Genomic DNA, 26,634 nt, shown 5'->3' with positions numbered 1-26,634 from the left:
GTAGGGACAGGCAGGTGGCTACACTTCAGTGTGACTGTAGCCACCGGCAGGGCAGCTGGATAGCTGCAGGGCTATGGCTACATTGGGCTCTCAGTGCAGAGCCTTCCATGAGGCTATGGGAAATGCTCGTGCATTGCTGGAGGAGGGAGCAGCAGATGACAGGGCCGGGGTGCCTGTGGGGTGAGCCCCTAACTCCAGGCAAGGCACCTGGACATAGGGGTCTGCAGCCCTCTGAGCCTGTGGGAAGGGCTCGGTAAAAGGCCCTCCTCTGTTGGGCGGGGTTCCCAGGCGAGCTCTTCCGCCTTCGGCCGCCAGAGGGCGCAGCAGCCCGTGCTGGGCCCCGCCGGGCCGGTCGCGGAGGCTGACGTCATCGGGTCCTGCGGAGGCCGCCGGGCACAAAGGCAGCTTTGTAGGGCGGCGGCGGCTCCGCGCCCTCGGCGGGACAAAGCGGCCTGGGCCGGGGTCGGCGCCGCGGAAGCGGAGAGGGCGGGGCGAGTGGGAGGGTAGGGCCGGGGACCTGGGACCCCGCCTCCGCACACCTGCCAGTCTCCCCTCGGCCTCGGGGTCCCGAGTCCTGGCGAGAGATGAGAGGCTGTGTCCGCCCCCTCGGAAGGAGTTCAACGGCCCCCACCCCCCGTCCCCGCCCCAGTCCCTCGGGCCTTTCCTGCTACCCCTGCCACTGAGGGCTGAGGATCGCCGACTGACAAGGAGAACAGAATCCCACGTCCAAGCCAGGATCCCTTCCTGCCCTCAGCGGTCAGCCCTGGATCCCGCTGAACCCCAGATGTGCGGGCGGGGTGGGAGCTCCGGTGCCCTGATATCCGCCCAGCAGGAAGCGGGAGACAGAGATGATTCCTTCCTTCCGTCCTGAGGGAGAACCCTGCACAGAAGGACCATTGAGGAGCTGGCATTGTCTGCCTGATGAACCCAGCGTCTCCCTCCCTGAGTGGGCCACGCAGGATTCTGGCCAGGATCCCCTTGTACCCGGCTTGGCAGTGGGTCTGGGTGGGTTCCTGGCAAGCAGTACTTCGCTGGGTGCAGACAGCTAGGCCCCCACCTGCCCTTGGCCTTCCTACCCCTGCTCTGATTTTGAGAGCATAAGGCTTCATTGTCCCAGCACTGGTCGGGGCGGCCTCTCAATTCATCCTTGTCTTTCTTGGTTGGGAAATTCCCAGCCATGGGGGGTGGTAGGCAGGGGGGTGCATCCCAGGTGTCCTGCACCCCAACAGGAGGGACTCCATGAAGGTGACTCCTGGGGATCCCCCCATTGCCTAGAACTGTTCAGGGCTGTACCTCAGCCATCTCGCATCCCTGGGTGAGGAGAGCCAGAGATTCAGTGCTCCTTGGCTGTGTGTCCCCCAGCGTTCTCCCAGCCTAAGAAAGCCCATCTTCCTGACCCCACCCATGGGTAGCTGCTTCTATGAGGCTCAGGATCCTTAGGCAGAGCCAGGCAAAGGACACAGGCTCCTGCTCCCAGACCAAGCTGTGGATCCCAGTTTGAGGTAGGCTGTCTCCAGCCAATGGGGACCACCACAAGGCTGATCCATCTCCCAGAGGGCCCACCCCACTCCAAATAGTTGCTCAGGCTACTGATGTGGTAGCAGCCTGGCTATTTTTAACCCATTTGGGAGGGTGGGGTAGGTGGGGAAACGGCTGGGAAGAGAGAAAGAGACAAGCTCTGAGAGAGAGTTCTGAAGAGGGAAGGATGTAGGGAGACCCTGTGGGGAGAAGCCAGCCCTGGCCTGCAGCCACTTTCCAGCTCCCCTGGGCCAGACCTCCCACCCCCAGCAGGTGGGTGGAGGCCCAGGTGCCAGGTGCAGAAAGCGGAGGGGGCCCCATTAGGACTGGATCCTCTGAGGCTGTAGGAGATTCCAAGACCTAGAATAACTCCTTACCATGTTTCGGGGCAGCCCCATAGCTCCTCCTGAGGTCAGGAAATCCTCCCACTCCCCTCAGAGCCCCTCAGGATCATACCCCCACCCCCACCCCAGAATGCCAAGCCAGCCATGAAGGCTGGAGAATACAAGTCCTGACTCCAGCCACCTGGCCTGTGGCATGGCCAGCCAGGTCCTACTTGCCCTGGGAGTCAGGGACGGGACTGCAGCGTCTCTTGGCTGAGTTCTGGGTCCAGGCCCACTCCCAAACCACTGACCCCAATCCTTGGGTCTGTTGCCCTAAAAGAGATCCTAGGGGACCTCATCCCTGCCGTGAGGCTGTGCATTACCCCAAGTCTGTCCCCCGCCGCCTTTTTAAAAAATTTATTTATTTTTGGCTGCGTTGGGTTTTAGTTGCTGTGTGCAGGCTTCTCATTGCGGTGGCTTCTCTTGTTGCGGAGCATGGGCTCTAGGCACGTGGGCTTCCGTAGTTGTGGTGCGCGGGCTCTAGAGTGCAGGCTCAGTAGCTGTGGCTCACGGGCTTAGTTGTTCTATGGCATGTGGGATCTTCCCGGACCAGGGCTCAAACCTGTGTCCCCTGCATTTGCAGGCGGATTCTTAACCACTGCACCACCAGGGAAGCCCCCCGCCAAGTCCCCCTTGAACCCCCAAAGCGGAAGCCAGCTCCCAGCACACCCCCAAGGAGAGCCTCAAGCCAGCTGAGGTCTGCGTGCAGCTGTGTGACCCCAAGTATGTCCATGCCTGCCAGCCAATCAGCTCCTCAGTTAACCACACAGCAACGGGCACTGGTATCCTAGGGGGCAGGGGTCAAGGCCATGGATCTCTTTCTTTTCCCTGCTTTGGTTTCCACCCTTACAGGAGACTTGACCTCACAGGTGATCTTATTTAGGAGAAAAATCGGTTTGACATTCTTTGGCATTTACTCTGTTTTCTGACCTCATTGTGGGTGGAGGGAGTCAAGGCCTGAGTGACTGAATCCTGAAGGGGGCTGAAGTCTCTCTTCTCCATCAACACCCCCATCCTCACCCAGGTTCAGCAGGCCCAGGAAGGTGGCTGGGCTTCCTGCGGGCACTGTATCTCTCGCTTCCCTGTGCCTGGGGCCCCCAAGGGATGGGATGGTGGTTGCTGGGGAACCCAGAGCCCTGAAGAGAGGCTTGGACCTGGTGTTATAAGCACCTGGGGCTTCACAGAGAAAAGTGGGTAGTGGGTGATGAGGAAAAGTCCAGCAGGTGGCAAAAGGGCAGAGGGCACAGCCCAAGCTAAGTCCTAGCAAAGGAACAGCTGCCACCTCCCAGAGATGGGGTAGCTGGAGCGCTGGCAGGGTTAGCCAGGGCCGAGCCAGGGAGGCGTGTGTGAATGCCTGGCTAAGAGCCTGGGATGTCCGCGGGCTTCAGCAAGTCCTCTGAGTGAGGAGGTGGGGAGGCAGGGTACTGCAGAAGGGAGGCACTGGGAGGAGAACTGGCAGAAGGACCACGGGGCCTCCCAGGCTGGGTACCTGGGGAAGGGGTCAGGCTTCAAGCTGCAGGGAAAGGAGCTGGGACCTTGTTCTATCTTAAAGGAGACATAAGTCCTCCCTGAGTTGGGGGCTTTCTGGAGGGAGGAGGGTGTGGGCATGGGCACTGCTGGGGGTGGGTTGGAGATCTGTGGAGTAAGAAGACTGAGGAATCCCCAGCGGCTGGGGAGAGAAGGAGGTTCAGGTGGAGGGTCAGGTTGTTGTGCTGGGGGCTGGGCTTGTGGCGGGGTGGGGAGGGGAGGGAAGGGGGCAGGAGGGGAGTCAAGCCTGAGAAAGGGCCCCATGAAGCTGGGCTGGAAGGGGCAGCAGTGACTCCCTCGAGGCCTCCAGGCCTGCATGCCACAGGATGCCCAGCGCTGAGATGACAACTGGAGTGCACACCTGTGTACCCCACAGTGTGCCAGACCTGCCTGGCCCACCATTTACAACGGCAGGGCAAGTGAGGAGAGTGATCTGAGAGGTTCAGTCTCCCCCTAGGGACACACAGCTGGTGAGCAGCAGAGTCAGGATTCAACCCCACCCCTCTCTGGCTACTGGGGAGTGGATTCTTGGGGCGGGCTCTGGTCTGCCCTCCCAGAGCATCCTGAGCCCCCAACCAGTACTCCTGAGAGTCTCTCCCCCTGACTAGTAAGGGAATGTAGCATTTATGTTAATGTATGTTAATGAGTACAGGGTGCCTCCGGAGTCTACTTTGCCGCATTCCTGGCAACTCCTCCCCCCTCCCCCAGGCAATGGAGAAGGAGAGGAGAGGGAGGCCCCACCCCCAGGCCCCTCTTCCCCCCACCCCCCACCCCCGTTGGGCAACGAAGAAAACAGAAGTGAGTGAAGAGCTGTGATGTGGCTGGTGGGGGGGGCTCCCCCATCGCGGAGGGGCTGACCTCAGCCAGGGAGGAATGTGCAGGAGGCGGAGGGCTGGGGCGGAGCGGGTGGGGGTAGGGCCCCAGCTAGAGGCCCAGGGTTCCGGGCGGCCCCTCCCTCAGTCCCTCCACCTCAGCTCTGACTTGGCCCTCAGAAGGGAACAGGCAAGGAAGGAGGGGAGGAGCTCATCTTTCCAAAAAGGTGGGCTGGGGGTCCTTGGGGAGCCTGGAAACCAGGTGGGGGGTGGATGAGGGAAATGCCTGAAAGACCCTTCCTGGGAGATCCCCTGGAGTGGGTAGCAGATTGTCAGGGAAGTTAGGCCTCAGTTAGGCTTTCCAGGGCCCACTTTCCACCGCTTCCCTCCCCCCATGCCTAAGTCCTCAGGGTAGCACGTCCTAGTACCCACGTGACCGGAAGAGGGAAAGGTCGAGACTTTGGAGCCACCAGCCCCGATGGCTAAAGCAGGTGTGAGTGGGGAGCCAAGGCCCAACCCAGCCAAGGCTGGGCACTGGGAGTGTTGGCTGTAGCGTTCCTCAAATGGATGTCTCACCCCAGCCCAGTCGCACCACCCAGAGTCCAGGCAGGGTGCAAGGGGCAGGCCCAGCTGGCGATGAGGGCTGGGGAGCCAGGTGCTGGGACTTGGCACAATCCACTTATTTCCAGAAGGAAAAACCAAGGCCTTGGCAGGCTGTGCCACTGATAGGCAGCACCAGAGACCCAAGCTGCCTCCCCTGGTTTGTTCCGTTCTGTCGAGACCCAGGCCCAGGCTGCATGATTCCAGAATCCTTGGGGACTTCCAGAGGCCAGTGTGACCCACAGCCAGTGACCCTGCCCCTAGGGGGCTGCCTCCATAAGTTTCCTACCCAGGGTCTGCATACACTGGGACCTGGGGCTGAGGAGCAGAAAGGAGACCTTGTGGGGATGGGGACAACTTGAGCTCCCACTCCTGGGGATCCCCCTTCCTGCTCCAGGGAGGGGGACACATCTGGAAGTGGGAAGGCAATGCCAAGGGCTCAGGTGAGCCAGGAACAGCCCAGTCCCTTCGGCTGGGGGTTGAGTCCCAGGGTGTTGGACAGATGGTGGGGGGTCCTGGTCCCATTTTCCAGTATGGACACTGGATTGGGGGTGGGGATGAAACAGAGGCTGGGACCTGGGCCTGAAGAACTAAAAGCAGTGGGGGCAAGTAGGGGGTACCGTGCAGTTGGGTAGGGACCTCAAAGGCACTTGCTGATCTTGGCTGCTTGGGTGGAAAATTGTAAACAGCCAAAGAATTTTGTTTGCTTGCATGAGGCCAGGGGACGCTGCCCAGGTCCAAGGCAAAAGAGCCTGGGAGGAGGGAGAGGCCACATCCTGGAAGCCCAGGAGCTCAGGCAGGGTTATGTCACCCCCACTCCCCCTCCTGAAGGCCCCTGGTCCTCCCACTAACCCCCACCCTTCACCTGCCCACCAGCCAGCCAGGCTGGGCCAGAAACACCAGGCCTGAGGTTCAGCAAAGAGGGGCATGGCCCCACCCTGGATGGACACAGACACTTCTGCTCCAGGGACTCGGCAGGAGATGGGCAGCAGAACCACGCACACTTGAAGTGCCCACATGGCCTCCCTCACAGACCCCTGAGGAGCTGCTGATAGCCTCGGGGAGGATGCAGCAGGATGCATTTTGGGGGGATTGAGGGGTGGAAGCCCACCCTCAAGCCCTGGTATGTTCACCCAGGTGGACCTGAGGGCCCCCCTTGACCATTGTCAACATTCAACCCTTCCAAGGAAGTAGCCCTGGCAGTACGAACAGGGTGTGTCCACCAGACTCACCTTTAGGCCAAGACCCCAGACCCTTCCCAACTGAGGCGCTGAGGTGTAGGAGCCCCATCCTATCCTTGAAGCCCCCTTGGGTACCTCACTCTGTGTTTGGTGGGGCAGTTCCTCCCACCTTCAACCTTGGAAGAAAGACTGAAGTCATGGAGATGGCATAGAATGCCCCTCACCTCCCAGCAGAGACATGGGACCACCAGTCATGACGGGGCTCTGGATGGTCCCACACCCTGCAGTGCAGAAGTGAGACTTGCCGCCTGCCTCCCTGCCCTGCCTGCCCCTCTGGCCCTCTTCTCCCGCCCCAGACTGGCTGTCATCAAAGCCACTGCCAGCCAGGTGGCAGAAGTACTAAGTGGCCCAAGCCCTAAGGAAGGACTGGGGCAGGGTCTTGGGGGCCCATCAAACCTCCACTTGAGAACCCCCGCTCCAACCTCTGACCCTGACCGGCCCTTCCCAGCTGGCTCCTGGGGACTGAGGTGGCAGCTGAGCCCCTCATTACCCACCTCCAGCTCCCAGCTATGGAGGGACAAGTGAAGAAACGAGTCCCTGGGGGTGCCCCATCTGACCAATCCCTCTGCCAGAGCTGCCTGGGGCTAGGGGGTCTCTATTGCTTCTTCCTTATTTGCCTTGACTGCCGGCCTCAGTTCCAGGACCGCTGCGTGGGGCATCCTGTTGCTCTGAAGCCCTACGGGGGGGAGGGGTCGGCCCTACCCGCCCCTCCCTTGTGCCCGCTCCGCTCTGGACACCAACTCCAGCCGGTCCGGCTGCCTGCCCAGTCACCCGATCCGCCCCGTAAACTTGACGGCGGGGCGCGGCTGGCTTGGTGGGGGCGGGGGCTTCTCCTTAAAGGAGCCGTCAGAGGGTGCCCTAGGGCCCCTCGGCTTCTCCCCTTCTGCAGGGTGAGAAGGGGCCAGGGTGAGGAGCCGCTGATGCCGGAGCTTTCGGTGGAGTGTGGGAAGGCAACCTGGTGTTTTGTGACGTCGCAGACCTCTCGGGCCCAGAAGAGGCAGCGGCAAGTGTCAGTGGAAGGAAGGAGGGAGGTGGGAGTCCTAGGGTGGGAGGGGTCTGGAAGCGGCAGAGCTAGGCGGGGGTTTGGGGAGAGCAGTCAGGAACGTGCCCCGGCAGCTGTGCCCCTTGCTTGAATGCACCCCAGGACCTAGCCCCACGCCAGGGCTACTGTGCCCGGCACCTGCCCAGCCAACTTCTGGGAAGGAGGGTGGGCATTGCAGCCAGAGCCTGACCCCATCTGAGAGGTCCAGGGAAGGGCTCTGGCTCAGAGAAGTGGAGGGTCTCAAAGATGGGGAAACCCTGAGGGCGAAGACGGGATGGAGAGGCTCAGGGAGACTCTGGAGGCTGGAGAGGGAAGGGCAGCTCACCCGAGCTGGGGGTGAGAATCTGCTTTAGGCCCTTGGCTCTCCCCACTTGATTCCTCTTGGGTCTGAAGTCTGAGCTCACAGAATTTCTGTGTGTGACCAGCCCCTCCCACCCTCTGGGGTGGGGAGAGAGAGGTCAAGCAAAAAGCTGGGGCTGCTGGATCCAAGTGGGAGCAGCTCCCAAATCAGAAACTGAGGCGTCTGCCCAGCCCTGCGTCTCCCGGTTGCACTTATCCCTCTGAGAAGTGGGTTTCTGGAGTGTCTCAGAGTTGAAGGCAGTGATTGACGCTGTGATTATAATATTTGCTCACCTGCATGTCCAGAGAGACTCATACACTTGTGCACAAACACATACACACATGTGCAACACAAACACGTATGTACTTACAAAGTGTACACCCCCCAGACATGTACACACTGTGTAGACATGCATACAATGCCGTGTGTGCACACATGCATGCCACACCTACATGTGTAATACAACACACATGCCACATGGTTTTACACAGATATGTACACATATGCCTGCATACACACCACACACACACATACTCACTACAGAATACAGATACACAAAGGGATCCTTAGAAGCACATTCACACTCACAGACGCCCACACCATTGGCTCCAGCTCCAAATGTGCTTCTGTTCCTCTGTGGGCCCGTGGGTGCACAGCTACCTCCAGAGGCCTGACCCCCCTCCTGTTACCGTCACACCCATGACTGTCTTGTTTTGCTCATTGCACTTGGCACCACTGCAATGACTGCACCAATCTGAGTCCTTGTTGGTATTCTGCCCCCTCCTGCAGGAGGACCTTGTCTGTGTGCCCCACTGCCCCCAGCCCCAGTCCCAGGCTGGCATGACGTAGGCATGCAGAGTTTGTGAATTAATGCCTGTGGGTGTGTGTACATGAGGGCGGGTTACTGGGGAGGGTGACGTGGTGGGGCAGGCGCCTGCCAGTATGGGGTTGACCCCGATGGTGTGCCCAGCGTGGGTGTGTCTGTGATTGTGGCCAGGCAGGGCACCCTCCAAGGGAGAGGAGGACTTGCAAGTGGAATGCAACCCCCCAGCCTCTTTCCCCTAGGGGCTGTAATCTGATCCCTGGGGACTCCCCCCAGCCTCCCTCCCTAGCTCTTGCTGCAGCTCCTTCTCTTCCAGATCCCGGGGCAGAGTCCAGGGTGGCTCAAGGCTCCTCCACACACGCCCGCTGAACCCTGAGCTCCCTGAGCTGCAGGGATGGGGCGGGCTGAGGCCGCCGCCATGATCCCAGGCCTGGCTCTGCTCTGGGTGGCAGTGCTGGGGGGTGCTGCCCCCAGCACGCCACGCCTTCGCCTCTCCTTCCAAGGTAGGTGCACCTGGCGGGCGGGAGGGCCTACCTCAGGGTGGGCAGGAAAGGGGCCCAGTGTGGGTAGGGGGTGTTGTGTTTGCTGTTGCACTGTGTGTGTGCCACCGGCTGGGTTGGATTGGGGGCACCCTCAGGCCATCTCCAATTAACCCTTTCCTGGCCTCAGTCCCCAAGCTCTCTGCCCACATTCTCCTCATGCTTTCCCAGGAAGCATGGCAACAGATCCTGCCTCTGTTCCATCCCCTGCTCCCAGGGAAGTTGAGGTGTGGGAACTGTTAGTGCCCCCTTCCCACACCCCCTACACAGGGTGGTTACTAGGCAGTGGTATCATACTGAACCTAGGCTGGTGGCAGAGAACCCTCAGCCTGACTTTGGGGTTGGGGTTCTGGCTGTCCCGACACGCAGGCCTACCCCAGAACCCTTGCCTCCCCGCGCACTCGCCTGGAGACACTACTTGTCTGAGGTTGCCCTAGAAGCTCCACCTGCTTCCCCCATGGGGGCAGGGGTGGGCTGCACTGCCCACCCTGGAAGCTCTGACCCTGGGTGGGCCTGTCCCCCTGAGTGTAAACTCACACGCATGTAAATTCACATGTGTGTGGGCCAGGTCACATGTACAACCTTGGCCTGGAAGAAGCTTCTAGCATGACTGGCGAATCCTCAGTGGTGTCCCCACCCCACAGAGCTCCAGGCCCAGCACGGTCTCCGGACCTTCAGGCTGGAGAGGACCTGCTGCTACGAAGCTTTGCTGCTGGATGAGGAGCGTGGGCGCCTGTTTGTGGGCGCTGAGAATCATGTGGCCTCCCTCAGCCTGGACAACATTAGCAAGCGGGCCAAGAAGGTGCCAGGGACCCCCAGCCTCAGCACCGCCCCGGGAAAGAGCCCCGGGACCCCACTCCAGGCTTCCTGGAGGATGGGCCCCCTGAGTGGACGACACCCTCAGCATAGAGAACATCCTGAGTCCCTGACCTGTGTTCTCCCTCCCCCACCCTCCCCATAGCTGGCCTGGCCGGCCCCTGTGGAATGGCGAGAGGAGTGCAACTGGGCAGGGAAGGACATTGGCGTGAGTGTTGGCTGCCTGGGTGGGAGTGGGGAGGGTCAGCCCCTCACTCTAGAGATGGGCAGTGCTAAAACAGAAGCCTGCCTGTTCTGGCTATGATGGGGGCAGGAGGGTTGAGGTGGCTGAAGTCCAGAGGTAGTGAGTCAGGGTGGGGGCTATGTGATTCTTCTTGGAGGCCTCTGCGTCATGGGGGGCAATGCAGGCACACTTCCCAATGAACCCATTCTGGTGAGAGGTGAGCCGGGCTGGTCACCAAGGGCACCTGAGCCCCTAGAGCCCATGTTAGTACTTGCCTGGGCTAATGCAGAAAAGAAGGGGTGGGAGTGCCACTGGTGAGCTGGGAGCCCTTAAGGCCACCTCCCTGGGGGAGGCCTCATTGTTCCTGCCCCTGCCCACGTGCGCGCTAGACTGAGTGCATGAACTTCGTGAAGTTGCTGCATGCCTACAACCGCACCCACTTGCTGGCCTGTGGCACAGGGGCCTTCCATCCAACTTGTGCATTTGTGGAGGTGGGCCAGCGGCTGGAGGTAAGGCTAGGTCTGGTCAGGGAGGGAGGTTGGGAGGGTAAGAAAGGGCCTACAGTAACAACTCCCCCCTGCCTCCCAGGAGCCCATGCTCCGGCTGGACCTTCGAAGGCTAGAGGATGGCAAGGGCAAGAGTCCTTATGACCCCAGGCATCGGGCTGCCTCCGTGCTGGTGGGTGAGTCCAAAGGCTGGGGCCCCAAGAGAGCTCCTGGAACCCCTCAGAGACTCTAGCATCTCACAAAGTCCCAAGACCCTCCCTAGAGCCCCAGGGATCCCCCATAGCCTCACTGACTCCCCAAGAGCCCCCAGAGCTCCATAGTGCCCCCAACCCACCACAAGAGCCTTTGGTTTCACTAAGCAGCCTTGCCGTGTCTACAGGGGAAGAGTTGTACTCGGGAGTAGCCGCAGACCTCATGGGCCGGGACTTTACCATCTTCCGCAGCTTGGGTCATCGTCCAAGTCTCCGAACGGAACCACACGATTCCCGCTGGCTCAACGGTGAAAGACTGTTGGGACTGTTGGGAGGGGGACCTCATCTCCAACAGAGCAGGTGCTGAGTAAGGCCCATAAAGGGAGTGAGCAGTGAGTGCTCACCAGGTAGCTACCCTGGGTCAAGCCCTGCACTAGGCACTGGGTCACAGGGTGGACAAGATAGGTATGGCCCGTGCCCTCTTTGAGTTCACAGACCTCAGATCTAATACACAATAAGATCAGTTCCAATGGCCAGGAGATATAATGAGAGAATGGAGAGGAAGGGAAAAGGAGACTAGGCAGCGGTGGTGGTGGTGGGAGGGTTGGGGAAAGGAAGCTACCCTGCTGAGAAAAGGTATGCGCTAATGCCCAAAACACAGCAGGATTGCGGGAAGAGCATAAGAGCATTCCAAGCAGAGGGAATAATTAGTGCAAAGACCCTGGGGGCAGGAACAAGCCAAGGAACAGACTCATGAAGGGAGCAATGATAAGGGGTCTGGACTGTCAGCACAGGGTAGGGCCAGGGTAGATTATTCTAAGAGTGATGAGACCCAGCAGAGTATTTGAAGCAGGAGTGGGGGCATCTACTTCCTGCTAGAGAGGAAGATTCATGAGTGAAGGTAAAACCAGGTACCCCATATCCCTCCTTTCTTGGCCCACTGGCATAGAGAACTGCCAGGGGAGAGGCGAGAGGCCCACCACTGGCCAGGGTCTGCCTGCCTGTGGGCCCAGATAGCCATGGTCTCTGCTGCCCTCTCGTGGCTTCTGCTTGACTCGCAGGCCCTCTTTCTTTCGATTGTGTCCTCGGGGAGCACCATCTGAACTTGGTCCCAGAGGCTGGGTGGTCAGCTGCTGCCCTGAGGGCTTCTGCCGGCACGAAAGAAAGGGGAGGCAGTGCCTGGGCCTCCTAGCAGGGGGCAGGGCCAGGACCTTGCTGACCCCACGCCTCCTGCTGTGGTCAGAGCCCAAGTTCGTCAAGGTCTTTTGGATCCCAGAGAGTGAGAACCCGGACGACGACAAGATCTACTTCTTCTTCCGTGAGTCGGCAGTGGAGGCCACGCCGGCCCTGGGACGCCTGTCTGTGTCCCGCGTTGGCCAGATCTGCAGGGTGAGGAGTCCCTGGGCCACATTCGGTGATCCTGCCACCGCCCCTTTGCCTGTCTGTTGGGGCCTCGCCCTCATCCCCTCCTACTGACCCCGCAGAACGACGTGGGTGGCCAGCGCAGCCTGGTCAACAAGTGGACTACGTTCCTGAAGGCGCGGCTGGTGTGCTCAGTGCCCGGTGCTGAGGGCGATACGAACTTTGACCAGCTCCGTAAGTGCCAATAATGGAGGATGGGGTGTGGGGAGGGGGCGCAGGGGCGCAGACCCTGAGCCTGGCTGTGCACCCTCCCCCAACTTGGTCCCTTCCCTGCAGAGGACGTGTTCCTGCTGTCCTCGCGGGATCGCTGGACCCCGCTGCTCTATGCTGTCTTCTCCACGACCAGGTGAGGTGTGGGAGGTAGTGGGGCAAGGCTGGCTGGGCCCCACTTGAGCGCCTTACTCCACTTACATCTTCACCTGCAGCAGCATCTTCCAGGGCTCCGCAGTGTGCGTGTACAGCATGAATGATGTGCGCCGCGCTTTCCTGGGACCCTTTGCACACAAGGAGGGGCCCGTGCACCAGTGGGTGTCCTACCAGGGCCGTGTCCCCTACCCCCGACCTGGCATGGTGCGTAGCCCAGGGACTCCCACCACAACCCACTTAAAGCTTCAGGGGTGGAGAACTTGGCCTGGGGTTTTCTTGGTGAATGTTGTGTCTTCTTTTATTTATTTATTTTTTTTATGGTACGCGGGCCTCTCACTGTTGTGGCCTCTCCCGTTGCGGAGCACAGGCTTCGGACGCGCAGGCTCAGCAGCCATTGCTCACGGGCCCAGCCGCTCCGCGGCGTGTGGGATTTTCCCGGAGCAGGGCCCGAACCCGTGTCCCCTGCATCGGCAGGTGGACGCTCAACCACTGCACCACCAGGGAAGCTCCGTGTCTTCTTTTTTTTTATGGGTGGGAAAACATCATCTTCATTAGACAGGGCTCCTCAGGGGAAGGCCATGTTTCCCCCTCAGACCCCCAAAGGCAAAGCTGGAGCTCCTCTCTCAGATTCCCAGGGCAGGACTCTGTCCAACACCCGCCCCCTGTGCGTGCGCACGCACACACACACTCACACATGCTCCAGGTTCCGGGAGGTGTCCTGTGGAGGGCTGCCCACCAGGCCTTCATATCCACATCCTTGTCATGCCTCCTTCCCACCCCCCAGTGCCCCAGCAAGACCTTTGGCACCTTCAGTTCCACCAAGGACTTTCCTGATGATGTCATCCAGTTTGCCCGGAACCACCCCCTCATGTACAATTCGGTCCTGCCCATGGGGGGGCGCCCCCTCTTCCAACAAGTGGGTGCCGGGTACACCTTCACCCAGATCACTGCGGACCGTGTAGCAGCTGTTGACGGATACTACGACGTCCTCTTCATTGGCACAGGTCAGGGTCCTGCCATGACCACCCACAAGACCCAGCCCAGGCTCTTTGGCCTGTTAGTGGAAGCTCCCCCTGTTCAGTCCCATCTCCATATTTTTCCGGGGGCTGTGCCCCCATCTCCTTCTAGATGCTTCTCTGATTGATCCAACCCACATTCTTCACCATCCCAACCATGCGGAGGGTGGAGGCCTCAGAGGTGAGGAGACCCCTGGCCCTGGCTGTCAGGGAACACAAGGAGTCACTCAGCTTTCTCATCCCTGCAGATGCTGGCACCGTGCTGAAGGTGATCTCCGTCCCCAAGGGTGGCTGGCCTAATGCTGAGGGGCTGCTCCTGGAGGAGCTGCACATGTTTGAGGTGAGGCCTAGCCCCCATTGCCTGGGGTACCCCCACCCCACGGAGCCCTGATCCCAGCACCCCTCCTCCCTCTCAGGACTCAGCTGCTGTCACCAGCATGCAAATCTCCTCCAAGAGGGTAAGTAACCAGAAGGCTTGCGGGCGGAATGGACCCAGCCTGTTCCCAGGTGCCCCCACCCCCATTCTTCTCTTGGTAATTACAAGCCCCGGTTTCGAGTACAGGCTCTGCCTTCACTAGACTGTGGGACCTGAGACCTCAGTGTTCCCTTTTGTCAAATGGGGGAAGGGATCCCTGACCTATGGGAGGCAGGCACGGGGCCACCCTCGGTCAGCCTGGAGCCCCTTGTACCCCTAGCACCAACTGTACGTAGCCTCTCGGAGCGGGGTGGCCCAGATCCCGTTGCACCGCTGCGCTGCCCACGGCCGTGCCTGTGCCGAATGCTGTTTGGCACGTGACCCTTACTGCGCCTGGGATGGGGCCGCGTGCACGCGCTTCCAGCCCAGTGCCAAGAGGTGGGTAGGATCAGGGGCGGGCTGCCTGGAGGGAGTCTTTATCTGCCCCTGGCTAAAAGAAGGGCTCACAGAGGCTCTAATGTCCCCTCTCCCCAGGAGGTTCCGACGGCAGGATGTAAGGAACGGCGACCCCAGCACACTGTGCACTAGGGGTGAGTGTCCCAGCTGCTCTCAACCCCCAACCCTTAAAGACTGCCCCACCCTGCCCTGCCTTGTCTGAATCTGACATTCCCTTTGCCCCTAGACTCATCCCATCCTGCGCTGCTGGAGCGGAAGGTGTTCGGTGTGGAGGGAGGTAGCGCCTTCCTGGAGTGTGAGCCCCGCTCGCTGCAGGCGCGCGTGGAGTGGACCTTCCAGCGCGCGGGGGAGGCGGCCTACACTCAGGTGAGCCTCCCCCCACTCCCTTCCCAACCAGGCCCTTGTTCCGACTCCTACGTCCAGGAAGTGCGCGCCCTGATTAATGAGGCCCTTGACCTGCTCCGCACATCTAGATGCGATCCAGCTCCGCCCAGTGAGTCTCCGCCCAACCAGACCCCTAACGCCCAGTTTGGCCCCTTGCCTGCACTCCGCATCCTGGTGAGGCCCCATTCCTCTAACTAGGCTCCTGACGCCCGTGCCCCAGCCCAGTCCGAAGGAAGCCCCGCCCTTTCTCCGCCCACTGGAGGGGTCTCTGACGCGCCCCCACGTTCAGGCGAGCCCCGCCCTGTTCCCTAACGTCAGCCTCACGCTGATTCGGCCTGCAGGTGCCCGCAGAGGAGCGAGCCGAACGCACGATGCGGGGCCTGCTGCTTCGCTGGTTGCGGCGTGGGGACTCAGGCGTGTACCTGTGCGCAGCCGTGGAGCAGGGCTTTTCGCAGCCAATGCGTCGCCTGGCGCTGCACGTGCTGAGTGCTGCGCAGGCTGAAAGGCTGGCCCGGACCGAGGATGCTGCGCCCGTTGCGCCGCCGGGCCCCAAGCTCTGGTACCGGGACTTCCTGCAGCTGGTGGAGCCGGGCGGCGGTGGTACGAACTCCCTGCGAATGTGTCGTCCGCAGCCCGCGCCGCGCCCTCCGCCTCCCGAGTCGCGGAGGAAGGGCCACAACCGGAGGACACACGCCCCAGAACTGCGTGCTGAGCGGGGGCCGCGCAGCGCAGCGCACTGGTGACTCGGCCGTCCCCACACTGGGGACTGGGGAGGTGGCAGCAGCAGGGAGAGGGGGCGGTCAGACCCTGGGAAGCAGCTAGGGCCCCGGCACACAGCGGTTCCTGGTGGAGGGAAGACACCGACCCGACCGGCCCTGGCCAACAGGTAGCCATGCCGGCTTATTTATTAACAGAGAATAATCCTTGAATGCAACCCCGATAGGGGCGGCCCAGGCTGCGCACAGGGTCCAGCTGGTCAGGAGGAGGCAGAGAAGCAGGGTCCCCGAGCAACGACCTGGGTGGGGGAGGTGCCCAGAATGCCCACCCTGGGGGAAGGGCCACCTCTTTGGGCAGTAAGCAGAAAGCTGTGAACAGGCTGGGGAGGGGGGTGGCGGGGGGCAGGCCGACTGTACTAATGCAATAAACATGTTATCAGCTGAAGCTGGAACGGCCCCATCAGACAGCCGCTGGTCTTAGTGTTACTGACCCAGGTTCTTGGACTCTTTAATCAATAGAAGTTGGTAAGAGGCCAGAGAAATTCGGGCAAGGCTTTATTGGGGCTCATGCTGCAGAACAAGGGAGTGAAAATAAGAAACAGGTGCCCAACGAGCAACAGGTGCCCTTGCTTGCTTGCTGAGGGAACAAGGGTTTGGGGGAGGGTGGCTCCGAGCTGGTTCCTTAAATGGAGTGAGAGTAGGGGCATATCCATGGGTCAGGCCAGAGGGGTGGCTTAGGTGGTCTGCCCACCCTCTTGGTGGTGTCGTGGGCAGGAATCCTGAGTAGTCCCCTGCTTTTGCTCCCAACACCTCAGAAGTGGCAGTTGGGTTTTTGTTTTTTTTGCGTCTTGCTCATAATTTGCCCCAGTTGCAGGTGTGTGTGGTTATTTTTACTCCCTTACAGTTTCTTGTATTCTGTTGCTCCAGGAGATGTTTGTCCAGGTGTAAGCACTGCAGCAAAGGGTCCCAGGTCCCAGCCTGTCTCATTCCCCCCTGAGGGATTCTACACCCTTTATTTTTAAGGATTAAGGGACCGGAGGTCTTCTTCTTCTGAAATGCCTTCCTGCTGGACAGGGGCTGCAGATCCTAACCTACCCTATAGGTATAGAAGTCCCTTGCTGACTGTTTTAGGGACCTGGGTTACCCTTGGCTGGAGTGGGTTGAAATCCTTGAGCCATCATGAGCCTTCCTTGAAACTGTTGAAGCCTAGAAAACACAAAATTAACCAAAAGCTTAAACAGACAAGGGCCAAAAAGGAGAAGAACAATAATAGCTACAAGAGAGCCTAGAAAGGGAAGGAATCAGGTTAACTTTGGGAGGGCTTCCCTAACTGCTGACCAGACGACGGAGGCGATATCACCCCTGCCAAAATTGTGAAGCCATTCTGCTTGGGTGTATATTTCTTTACTATTAACTTCTGTCTGTCCTGTGACACTGATTTAGGTGCAGCAGGAAGTAATAGTTATCCCACAGATTCTGCCTTGTTCTGTCAGAAGGTAATCAAGAGCTAGATGATTATCAAGAGCTGCATTAACCAAAGTAACGAGAGGTCTTAAGTCCTGTTAAGGCTTGCCCTGTCTGTTTTATCACATAACCAAGCTGTCTGGTGAGATTTCTCAGTGTTGCTTCATGATAAGGGAAGCCTCCCCATGGAGCTGCCAGTCCTATGGCCAGCCCTGCCCCTGCTAAGATCATTCCCAGTGCTCTCCGGGTTTGGTGGTGAGCGAGAGTGGTCCTGTTATAGATCACAATCCCTCTTAGCCCTGTAGTCCCCAGAGTGTACTCGCCTATGAAATGGACATTATCAGTGCAGTTATAGGCCATACCTTGGTTGGAAAAGGACAGGGTCTGGCCATAATTTTCTAACATATGATGGTTTGGATGTCTATAGAGGAAAACAAACCCTTCAGGGGTGCAGGCCGGAATGTCTGTCTCACCGTGGTTAAGATTTGATAGTCCATGAAGGACATAGCTGTTGCTACTACCTGTTCAACTAGGGGAGGACTGCAAACTGTTGTTGGTAATTTGGATCATATGATGTTATAAGAATCTCTCTCTCTCTTTTATTTTTTTTTGGCTGTGTGGGATCTCAGTTCCCCAACCAGATACTGAACCCGGGCCACAGCAGTGAAAGCCTGGAATCCTAACCACTAGGCCACCAGAGAACTCCTGCAAAGCTCTTGTTAATGCAGTTAGCTCAGCACTGTGGGCCAATGTCTGTGGTGGCAAGGCCTTGGTTTCTATGACTTCATCTAGACCAACTATGGCATACCCTGCCTTCCGAGTTCCCATCTCTATAACACTGCTCCCGTCAGTAAAACATTTGACCTCAGGGCTGTCAAGAGGTTCATCTGGAAGATCAGACCTGCTGGAGTAAGTTTGTTCTATGATCTCTATACAGTGATGCAGTAAATCTCTACTCTCGACAACTGGAAGTAGGGTTGCCGGGTTCAGGGTTTGGCACACCTGTATGTCAGGGGTGTCCATGAGGAGAGCCTGATATCTTGTCAGTCTTCCTCCAGTCAACCAGTGATGTCCTTTGACGTCCAGCACAGATTGTACTTGACGAGGGGTTAATACATCTATAAGTGTTGTCCCAGGTTGAGCTTGGAAGCCTCATTAACTAAGAGGCCTGTGGCTGATATTGCCCGCAGGTAGCTGGGCCATCCCAGGGTTATTGAGTCCAAATGTTTTGAAAGTAAGCCACTGGTCTCTGATCTGGTCCCACATCTGATGCCAGCTTTTGGGTCAGGACTCCTAGCGCTATCCCTGACTTCTCATGAGCATATACAGTAAAGGGCTTGTCCAAATTTGGAAGTCCCAGTGCTAGTGTTCTGTTTAACTCAGCCTTTAGAGTCTCAAAGTCCCATTGGTGGTCTCTATTCTGGTGAAGGAGTTCCTTTTCTTTTCCCTTTAGAGCCTTATAGGAACTTCCCTGGTGGTCCAGTGGTTAAGACTCTGTGCTTCCACTGCAGGGGGTATGGGTTCTATCCCTTAGTTAGGGAACTAAGATCCCACATGCCCTGCGGTGAGGCCAAGGAACACACACACACACACACACACACACACACACACACACACACCCCAAAAACAAAAACAATTATCTAGAGCCTTATATAGGGGTTTGGCTCTAACGCCATAATTTGGAATTCAGATATGACAGAACCCAGCCATCCTGAGAAAGCCTCGGAGTTGCCTCTTTGTGGTTGGAGATGGTAATGCACTAATTGCTATTCTTCAGTCTATGCCCAGGGCTCGTGCCTCTGGGGTTAAAACAAATCCTAAACACTGAAACTGTTGCTGTGAGATGTGAGCCAAGTTTGGGGAGACTTTATATCCCCTTTTTACCAGAAGATTTGGGACCTTAACAGTATTTTGATCTGAATCTTGTTTTGTCTCACTACTTACTAATAAATCATCAATATATTGTGGCAGAGTTCCCTTTTCAAGGCTTAGTTCTCAGTTCCCATGCCAACCCATTTCCAGAAAGAGGGGTGCTATCCCCAAAACCCTGTGGAAGCACTGTCCAAGTATATTGGGTAACCTCCAGGGTGTCAGGGTCCCTCCATTTAAAGGCAAAAAAGGTATTGAGAGTCTGGATGTAGGCGAATATAGAAAAATGCACCTTTGAGGTCCACAACAGAAATATCGAGTGCTCCCTGGCACTTGAGTGAGGAGGGTGAATGGGTTTGGCACCACTGGGTGAATAGGGATGATTGCCTCGTTTACTGCTCGTAAGTCTTACATAAGCCAATATTCCCCATTAGGCTTCTGAACAGGGAGAACTGGGGTGTTGCAAGGGGACTGGTAGGGCCTAATGAGTCCATGTTTTAGGAATTTGGTGAGCAGTGGTTGGATCCCCCTCAGGGCTTTAGGCTGTAAAGAATATTGTCTCTTCCAGGGGTATTTTTCCCCAGGCCTTAATCTTATTTTTATCAGGGGAGAATGTTTTGTCTTTCCCAACACCGAGGCATCCCACACTACAGGATTTACCTGTTGTCTAATTTTGGGGGGAATGTTTTGAGGAGTATTTTGATGAGTAGCAGATGGGTCATCTGGAGCTACTAATAGATGCATTTTCTGTTTGAATTTTTTACCTTCTTGGACTTCACCCTGTTCTAAGAATGTACTAGCTCCTCCTCTTCTGAGGAGGAGGATAGGGCATTCTGGCATATACAAAAAGCCTTGAGTAATAATAATGGGCCTGATTCGGTAGGCAAAGGGAGATGTAAGTCGCCTTACCTTTGGCTGTCCATCAACTTCCGTCGCGTTACAGTCAGGGTTGCAGAGGGGACCAGCCAGCCAAGGCAGAACAGAGTAGGTGGCTCCAATGTCTACAGGAAATTCAGTTTTTCCTACTGGCCACATCGGGGGTGACCCAAGGCTCCGCTGGAGTAATGAGAATGGATCTAGTGAGATCTGGAGCCAGGCAGGCGCTTGGGTCAGTCGGTATGTGGGAATCTCTTATCTGAGAGCTTTGCAAGGAACTGGGGTGGGTTGGGGGTGTTTTTTTGGTGTCCCACAGGAGGGCGCTAGGACATCCCCCCTTCCAGTGCTCCTCCTTCAGACAAAAGACACACTGGTTTTAGTCCAGGTGGCTTCTCGGCTGTTTGTCTGGTCTTCTCAGCCGTCTAGGGTCCCCTCAAGGTGGCGGGTAAATCAGAGTAGCCAAAAGCTGCGTTTTCTTGATTAGCTTCCCATCCTGATAGGCCTCCCGTATTAAGTCTTGGTTGTTATAGACCTTGAAGGCCTCCTCTACCAAGGTTGACAACGGGATTTGGGACCCAGCCTCAAGCTTTTGAATTTTCTCTTGCTATCAGGAACAGACTGGGTGATCAAATGCATGGCCAGTAGTGATGTCCCTTCTACAGACTCAGGGTCTGTATTGATGTACTTCCTGAATACCTCTGAAACCCAGCTCAGGAACACTGCTTTTACCTTTTTTCTGTGTAACTTTTTTTTTTTAATTTTTTTTTTCTTTTTACTTACAGTGTTGTGTTAGTTTCAGGTGTACAGAGAAGTGTGATTGGGTAATACATAAACATATATTCATTCTTTTGCAGATTCTTTTGTCATATAGGTTATTACCGAATATTGAGTAGAGTTCCCTGTGCTATACAGTAGTAGGTCCTTGTTGATATCTATTTTATATACAGTAGTATGTTCATGGTTTTCCTGTTGTTTTATTTTTTCACACCGTGGGTATCTTAGTTCCCCAGTCAGGGATGGAACCTGTGCCCACCGCAATGGGAGCGTGGAGTCTTAACCACTGGACTGCCAGGGAAGTTCCAGTAGTGTGCGTACGTTAATCCCAACTCCTAATTTATCCCTTCCCTCCACATTTACACCCCACCCCAGGGAATCGCAAGTCTGCATTCGGACTGTGAGTCTGTTTCTGTTTTGCAAATAAGTTTATTTGTATCACTTTAAAAAATTAGATTCCACGTGTGAGTGATGTTATATGATGTTTGTCTTTCGACTTCTGACTTATTTCACTTAGAATGTTAATCTCTAGGTCCATCCAAGTTGGTGCAAATGCATTATTTCATTCTTTTATATGCCTGAATAATTTTCCATTGTATCTATGCACCAATCTTTTTTTGTTGTTTTTTCTTTGCCCACTAGGCTTGTGGGATCTTAGTTCCTGACCAGGGATTGAACCTGTGCCCTTGGTAGTGAGAGCGTGGACTCCTAACCACTGGACAGCCAGGGAATTCCCACGTACCACACCTTCTTTATGCATTCGTCTGTCGATGGATCTGTGTAACTTCCTGGACTTTATAATTTACAGTTTTCACTATATACCTTTTCATTCCTTCTGATAAACAAATAATATAATGTTTCATCTTAGCCTGGCCTACACGATCCTCATAGTCCCAGTGTGGGTGTGATCTGGGATTGTGTTACCACTCACTTGATAACTTTGGTGGTGTAGATTGGTGGCCAGTAGGCCATCTGTGTGTTTTTTGGCCATTTTCAGTACATGCTCCTTTTCATCTGGGGGCAACAGTGGGCCAGAATAACTATGATGTCCTGCCAGGTCAGGGAGAATGTTAATCCCAGCCTGATAAATTTGTCCCTAAGCTTTTCAGGGTTCTCTGAGAACCTGCCAAATCTCTCCTTACAGGTTTCTAGGTCCCCCAGTGAGAAGGGAACACACACTCTAGTAATTCCGCTGTTTTCCTGGAGTGGGTAAAAGCCTGGTGGGGCAAAAGTGCGGGCTAAATTTGAACCTGATCAGAGCCCCATTGGGGAAAGCCCCGGGGGTACTGATTTTGAGGTTTCTGATTTGACAGGGTAAGATGTGGGGCCTGGGGCTGAAGGAGATGGTAAAGGGAAAGAAATGGGGGACTGAAAATGAGGCTTCTTCAGCATCTTTTCATGTTTGTTTGTTTTTGCTTTTTCCTTCTTTTCCAATAGTGTGAGTGCAGTCTACCTGTTGAAATTGTCTTCTGACATATCCGGCCTGTTTTGAATTCTTTTCAATTACCTAACCCAGGACATTTCTTGAGCGCAGGCTACTGGGCGGTTGAAAGAGGAGATCCGTGAGAAGGTCTGGCTTCACACCTTTAGGGGGAAACCTGGAAATAGAGACTAAACACACACAACAAGAATCCCTCAGACCTTAATCTTGATAAAGTTTTATAAAGTCCTGTACATATGGGAATTTCCCCATTTTGGGGACCGTTTACAAAACAGGTCCAGTAGTAAAATGGTGTTAAAGATAAGGGATTCATTCTCTGACCACTTCTGATGGTCATCCAAAGCATTTAGGGGCCAGGCTGTGTTGTAAGAAAAAATCAGCTTATTCCTTTTTTTTTCTTTAATTAAAAAAAATTTTATACTGGAGTATAGTTGATTTATAATGTGTTAGTTTCAGTTGTACATCTAAATGATTCAGTTATGTATATATAAGTATCCATTCTTTTTCAGATTCTTTTGGCATATAAGTGATTAATTACAGAATATTGAGTAGAGTTCCTTGTGCTGTATATTAGTAGGTCCCTGTAGATTATTTTTTTAACAATGGAAGACACTTTATTATTATTTTTTAAAAATATCTTTAAATTTATTTATTTATTTATTTATTTATTTTTGGCTGTGTTGGGTCTTCGTTTCTGTCTGAGGGCTTTCTCTAGTTGCGGCGAGTGGGGGCCACTCTTCGTTGCGGTGCGCGGGCCTCTCACTGTCGCGGCCTCTCTTGTTGTGGAGCACAAGCTCCAGACCTGCAGGCTCAGTAGTTGTGGCTCATGGGCCTAGTTGCTCCGTGGCATGTGGGATCTTCCCAGACCAGAGCTCGAACCCGTGTCCCCTGCATTGGCAGGCAGATTCTCAACCACTGCGCCACCAGGGAATCCCTATTATTGTTTTAAAACATCTCTCAAATTTCAACTCTGGGTAGAAATCAAACGCATAGATTATCTATTTTATAAACAGTTGTGTGTATACTTAAATCCCAAACTCCTAATTTATCCCTCACCTGCATGTTTCTTCCTGACCCAACCCCAGCAAGCACAAGTTGGCGTTCTTCTTTTTTTAAAATTAATTAATTATTTATTATGTGGCTGCACTGGGTCCTAGTTACGGCTCGGGGGCTTAGTGGCCCCTCGGATATGGGATCTTACATCCCCATCCAGGGATCAAAACAACGTCCCCTGCATTGGAAGGCGGATTCTTAACTACTGGATCACCAGGGAAATTCTACAAGTTGGCTTTCTCGTCTGTGACTCTGTTTGTGTTCTCCAAATAACTTCACTTGTATCGTGCTGTTTTCTTTTAATCCACACCTAAGTGATATCCTATGATATTTTTCGATCTCTGTTTTGTGAATCAGGTCATTTGTACCACATTTTAGATTCCACATATGTCATATCCCATGATATTTGTCAGCCTCCTTCAGACTTGATTTCACTTAGTTAGATCGTCTCGAGGTCCTTCCATGTTGCTGCACATGGCAGTATTTCCTTCTTTTTCACGGCTGAGTAGTATTCCATCGTAGATATGTCCCGCATCTTCTGTATCCAGTCATCTGTCGGTGGACATTTTGCTTGCTTTGGTGTCTCGGTTGTCGTATATAGTGCTGTCATGCACGTTGGGGTGCGTGTAGGTTTTCGAACTATGGTTGTCTCTGGGTGTTTGCCCAGAAGTGGGATTGGGGGATCAGATGGTAGCTCTATGTTTTGTTATTGAAGGAGCCTCCCAACTGTCCTCCCCAGGAGCTGTACCAGTTACGTTCCCCCCAGCACTGGAGGAGGGTTTGCTTTCTCCTTTCTCTCTCTGGAATGTATTGTTGGGAGACGTTTTCATGATGGCCATTCTGACTGGTGTCACATGATACCTCGTTGCTGTTTTGATTTGCAGTTCTGAAGTAATTGGTGATCTTCAGCATCTTTTCATGTTTGTTCGTTTTTGCTTTTTCCTTCTTTTCCAACAGTGTGAGTGCAGTGTACCTCTTGAAATTGTCTTCTGACAAATCCGGCCTGTTTTGAATTCTTTTCAATTACCTATCCTAGGACATATCTTGAGCGCAGGTGTTATTTTTTAAAGCCGTGCAGGCCTTGTGAATCCTAGTGCCCCGAAGCACCTGTTTCCAAGTTGTTGTTACAGGAATCATCCACAAGGCGGCGGGCTTCTCCGTGTCCATCTCTGGTCCCTCTGGCAAGCAGAGCCTGAGCGAAAGAAAGTGGTGTTCCTGGGTTGCACCTTGGAGGGGCACGTGCCAGAACCAACACTCAAGGGCTATTGTCTCCTTCCTTTCTGCCTGTGACCCTCACCCCCAGACGAGCGGCAACCCTTGTCAAAGTGCCACACTGAGGGACGGTGCTGAGGGTCCTCTAGTTGGTACAACACAGAGGCAGGAGGCTGGAGGTGGGAACCCCAACACCAGGAGATGTGGAGACAAGGTGACGTTTCAAAGCTCTTGCAGCCCAGAGGATCCACCCTCCTTTGGGTGCACTAGGCTTGGTTGAGCTATAGGAGGGCCTGCCTGGATCTGGAGATTGTGGTCCCATTTCGAGTGGACCAGACACTGCAGGTCCCCGGGGGGGCTCATTTGCTGGCACATCCTCCCCAATCCCTTGAGCCCCACGACAGGCAACCTGGAGACCCAGCCCGCTGAGCCTCCAGGGATGTGACACCAGCCCAGGTCCCCGAGCCTCTGGAAAATCGAGTACACGTCCTTTATTTTCTCTCCTTCTTTTTCTTTAACTGCATTTTTCTTTCATTTTCAAGCTACTTGAGGGACCATGTTGTGCCCCTTGCAGGCGTACAGCCTTGAGATTTAGTCGTACATATGCATATGTCTGTTCTTTTAAAAATCCTTTTCCTATATAGGCTGTGACAAAGTGTTGAACAGAGTCCCCTGTGTTGTAGAGTAGGTCCTTGTGGAGTATGTATTGTATTTATGTTCATGTATACATGGTAAAGCAAGCCTCCTAATGTATCCCTCTCCCCAATCTTTCCCCTTTGGTAAGCATAAGTTTGTTTTCTACGTCTCTGAGTCTGTCGGTGTTTTGTGAATCAGCTGATTTGTATCAATTTTTAGATTCCGAATGTAAGTCATATGCCATGATATTTATCGACGTCCATCTGATTTACTTCACTTGGAGCATCTCGAGGTCCTTCAGTGTTGCTGCACATGGCAGTATTTCCTTCTTTTTCATGGCTGAGTAGTATTCCATCGTAGATATGTCCCGCATCTTCTGTATCCAGTCATCTGTCAGTGGACATTTTGCTTGCTTTGGTGTCTCGGTTGTCGTATATAGTGCTGTCATGCACGTTGGGGTGCGTGTAGGTTTTCGAACTATGGTTGTCTCTGGGTGTTTGCCCAGAAGTGGGATTGGGGGATCAGATGGTAGCTCTATGTTTTGTTATTGAAGGAGCCTCCCAACTGTCCTCCCCAGGAGCTGTACCAGTTACATTCCCCCCAGCACTGGAGGAGGGTTTGCTTTCTCCTTTCTCTCTCTGGAATGTATTGTTGGGAGACGTTTTCATGATGGCCATTCTGACTGATGTCGGATGATACCTCGTTGCTGTTTTGATTTGCAGTTCTGAAGTAATTGGTGATCTTCAGCATCTTTTCATGTTTGTTCGTTTTTGCTTTTTCCTTCTTTTCCAACAGTGTGAGTGCAGTGTACCTCTTGAAATTGTCTTCTGACAAATCCGGCCTGTTTTGAATTCTTTTCAATTACCTATCCTAGGACATATCTTGAGCGCAGGTGTTATTTTTTAAAGCCGTGCAGGCCTTGTGAATCCTAGTGCCCCGAAGCACCTGTTTCCAAGTTGTTGTTACAGGAATCATCCACAAGGCGGCGGGCTTCTCCGTGTCCATCTCTGGTCCCTCTGGCAAGCAGAGCCTGAGCGAAAGAAAGTGGTGTTCCTGGGTTGCACCTTGGAGGGGCACGTGCCAGAACCAACACTCAAGGGCTCTTGTCTCCTTCCTTTCTGCCTGTGACCCTCACCCCCAGACGAGCGGCAACCCTTGTCAAAGTGCCACACTGAGGGACGGTGCTGAGGGTCCTCTAGTTGGTACAACACAGAGGCAGGAGGCTGGAGGTGGGAACCCCAACACCAGGAGATGTGGAGACAAGGTGACGTTTCAAAGCTCTTGCAGCCCAGAGGATCCACCCTCCTTTGGGTGCACTAGGCTTGGTTGAGCTATAGGAGGGCCTGCCTGGATCTGGAGATTGTGGTCCCATTTCGAGTGGACCAGACACTGCAGGTCCCCGGGGGGGCTCATTTGCTGGCACATCCTCCCGAATCCCTTGAGCCCCACGACAGGCAACCTGGAGACCCAGCCCGCTGAGCCTCCAGGGATGTGACACCAGCCCAGTTCCCCAAGCCTCTGGAAAATCGAGTACACGTCCTTTATTTTCTCTCCTTCTTTTTCTTTAACTGCATTTTTCTTTCATTTTCAAGCTACTTGAGGGACCATGTTATGCCCCTTGCAGGCGTACAGCCTTGAGATTTAGTCGTACATATGCATATGTCTGTTCTTTTAAAAATCCTTTTCCTATATAGGCTGTGACAAAGTGTTGAACAGAGTCCCCTGTGTTGTAGAGTAGGTCCTTGTGGAGTATGTATTGTATTTATGTTCATGTATACATGGTAAAGCAAGCCTTCTAATGTATCCCTCTCCCCAATCTTTCCCCTTTGGTAAGCATAAGTTTGTTTTCTACGTCTCTGAGTCTGTCGGTGTTTTGTGAATCAGCTGATTTGTATCAATTTTTAGATTCCGAATGTAAGTCATATGCCATGATATTTATCGACGTCCATCTGATTTACTTCACTTGGAGCATC

The 26,634-nt window shown here is 54.9% G+C and overlaps 2 protein-coding genes across 8 annotated transcripts; one reads left to right on the top strand and one right to left on the bottom strand.

Annotated features, from left to right (window-relative positions):
* Window positions 1-90: 90 nt before the first annotated feature.
* On the bottom strand, window positions 91-7,762 carry LOC116762119 (basic salivary proline-rich protein 2-like). Its single transcript, XM_032648881.1, has 4 exons — window positions 7,757-7,762; window positions 7,314-7,380; window positions 6,853-6,964; window positions 91-574 (listed from the first exon to the last, which is right to left on the bottom strand). The coding sequence occupies exons 1-4, from the start codon at window positions 7,760-7,762 to the stop codon at window positions 91-93; spliced, it is 669 nt and encodes a 222-aa protein (XP_032504772.1).
* On the top strand, window positions 4,398-15,806 carry SEMA3B (semaphorin 3B). Of its 7 annotated transcripts, none has more exons than XR_004352317.1 (20): window positions 4,398-4,467; window positions 5,717-7,090; window positions 8,588-8,789; window positions 9,470-9,627; window positions 9,787-9,849; window positions 10,254-10,373; window positions 10,453-10,546; window positions 10,750-10,869; window positions 11,805-11,950; window positions 12,046-12,157; window positions 12,260-12,329; window positions 12,409-12,553; window positions 13,134-13,353; window positions 13,614-13,705; window positions 13,782-13,823; window positions 14,061-14,218; window positions 14,315-14,370; window positions 14,463-14,602; window positions 14,710-14,794; window positions 14,962-15,053. XR_004352317.1 is itself a non-coding variant. In XM_032649960.1 (20 exons), exons 3-20 carry the CDS (start codon window positions 8,681-8,683, stop codon window positions 15,104-15,106), a joined length of 2,010 nt encoding a protein of 669 aa, XP_032505851.1. In that variant the 5' UTR covers window positions 4,398-4,467; window positions 5,717-7,090; window positions 8,588-8,680; the 3' UTR covers window positions 15,107-15,246. The 7 variants fall into 7 exon arrangements, 6 of the variants coding, with proteins under 6 accessions (XP_032505851.1, XP_032505848.1, XP_032505850.1 ...); XM_032649960.1 differs by having other exon boundaries at window positions 14,710-14,729; window positions 14,962-15,246; XM_032649957.1 differs by lacking the exon at window positions 14,710-14,794 and having other exon boundaries at window positions 8,603-8,789; window positions 14,962-15,806.
* Window positions 15,807-26,634: the final 10,828 nt, after the last annotated feature.

This window comes from Phocoena sinus, chromosome 11 (genome assembly GCF_008692025.1).
Source record: "Phocoena sinus isolate mPhoSin1 chromosome 11, mPhoSin1.pri, whole genome shotgun sequence".
Lineage (NCBI taxonomy): Eukaryota > Metazoa > Chordata > Mammalia > Artiodactyla > Phocoenidae > Phocoena > Phocoena sinus.
The sequence above is the reverse complement of the archived record's forward strand: the minus strand, read 5'-3'. Positions and strand labels throughout refer to the sequence as shown.

What these genes read in the sequence shown, in the direction of transcription:
- LOC116762119 (XM_032648881.1), bottom strand. An exon ending in CCCTGGACCTCTCAGATGGG is followed by an intron (nt 6,965 to 7,313) that starts GTCAGGCTCTGG and finishes CTCACCCTGCAG; the next exon opens with AAGGGGAGAAGCCGAGGGGC. An exon ending in AAGTTTACGGGGCGGATCGG is followed by an intron (nt 575 to 6,852) that starts GTGACTGGGCAG and finishes ATCTCTCGCCAG; the next exon opens with GACTCGGGACCCCGAGGCCG.
- SEMA3B (XM_032649957.1), top strand. Translation starts at nt 8,681, where the DNA reads ATGGGGCGGGCTGAGGCCGCCGCCATGATCCCAGGCCTGGCTCTGCTC. An exon ending in GGGCAGGGAAGGACATTGGC is followed by an intron (nt 9,850 to 10,253) that starts GTGAGTGTTGGC and finishes CGTGCGCGCTAG; the next exon opens with ACTGAGTGCATGAACTTCGT. An exon ending in TTCCAGCCCAGTGCCAAGAG is followed by an intron (nt 14,219 to 14,314) that starts GTGGGTAGGATC and finishes CCCTCTCCCCAG; the next exon opens with GAGGTTCCGACGGCAGGATG.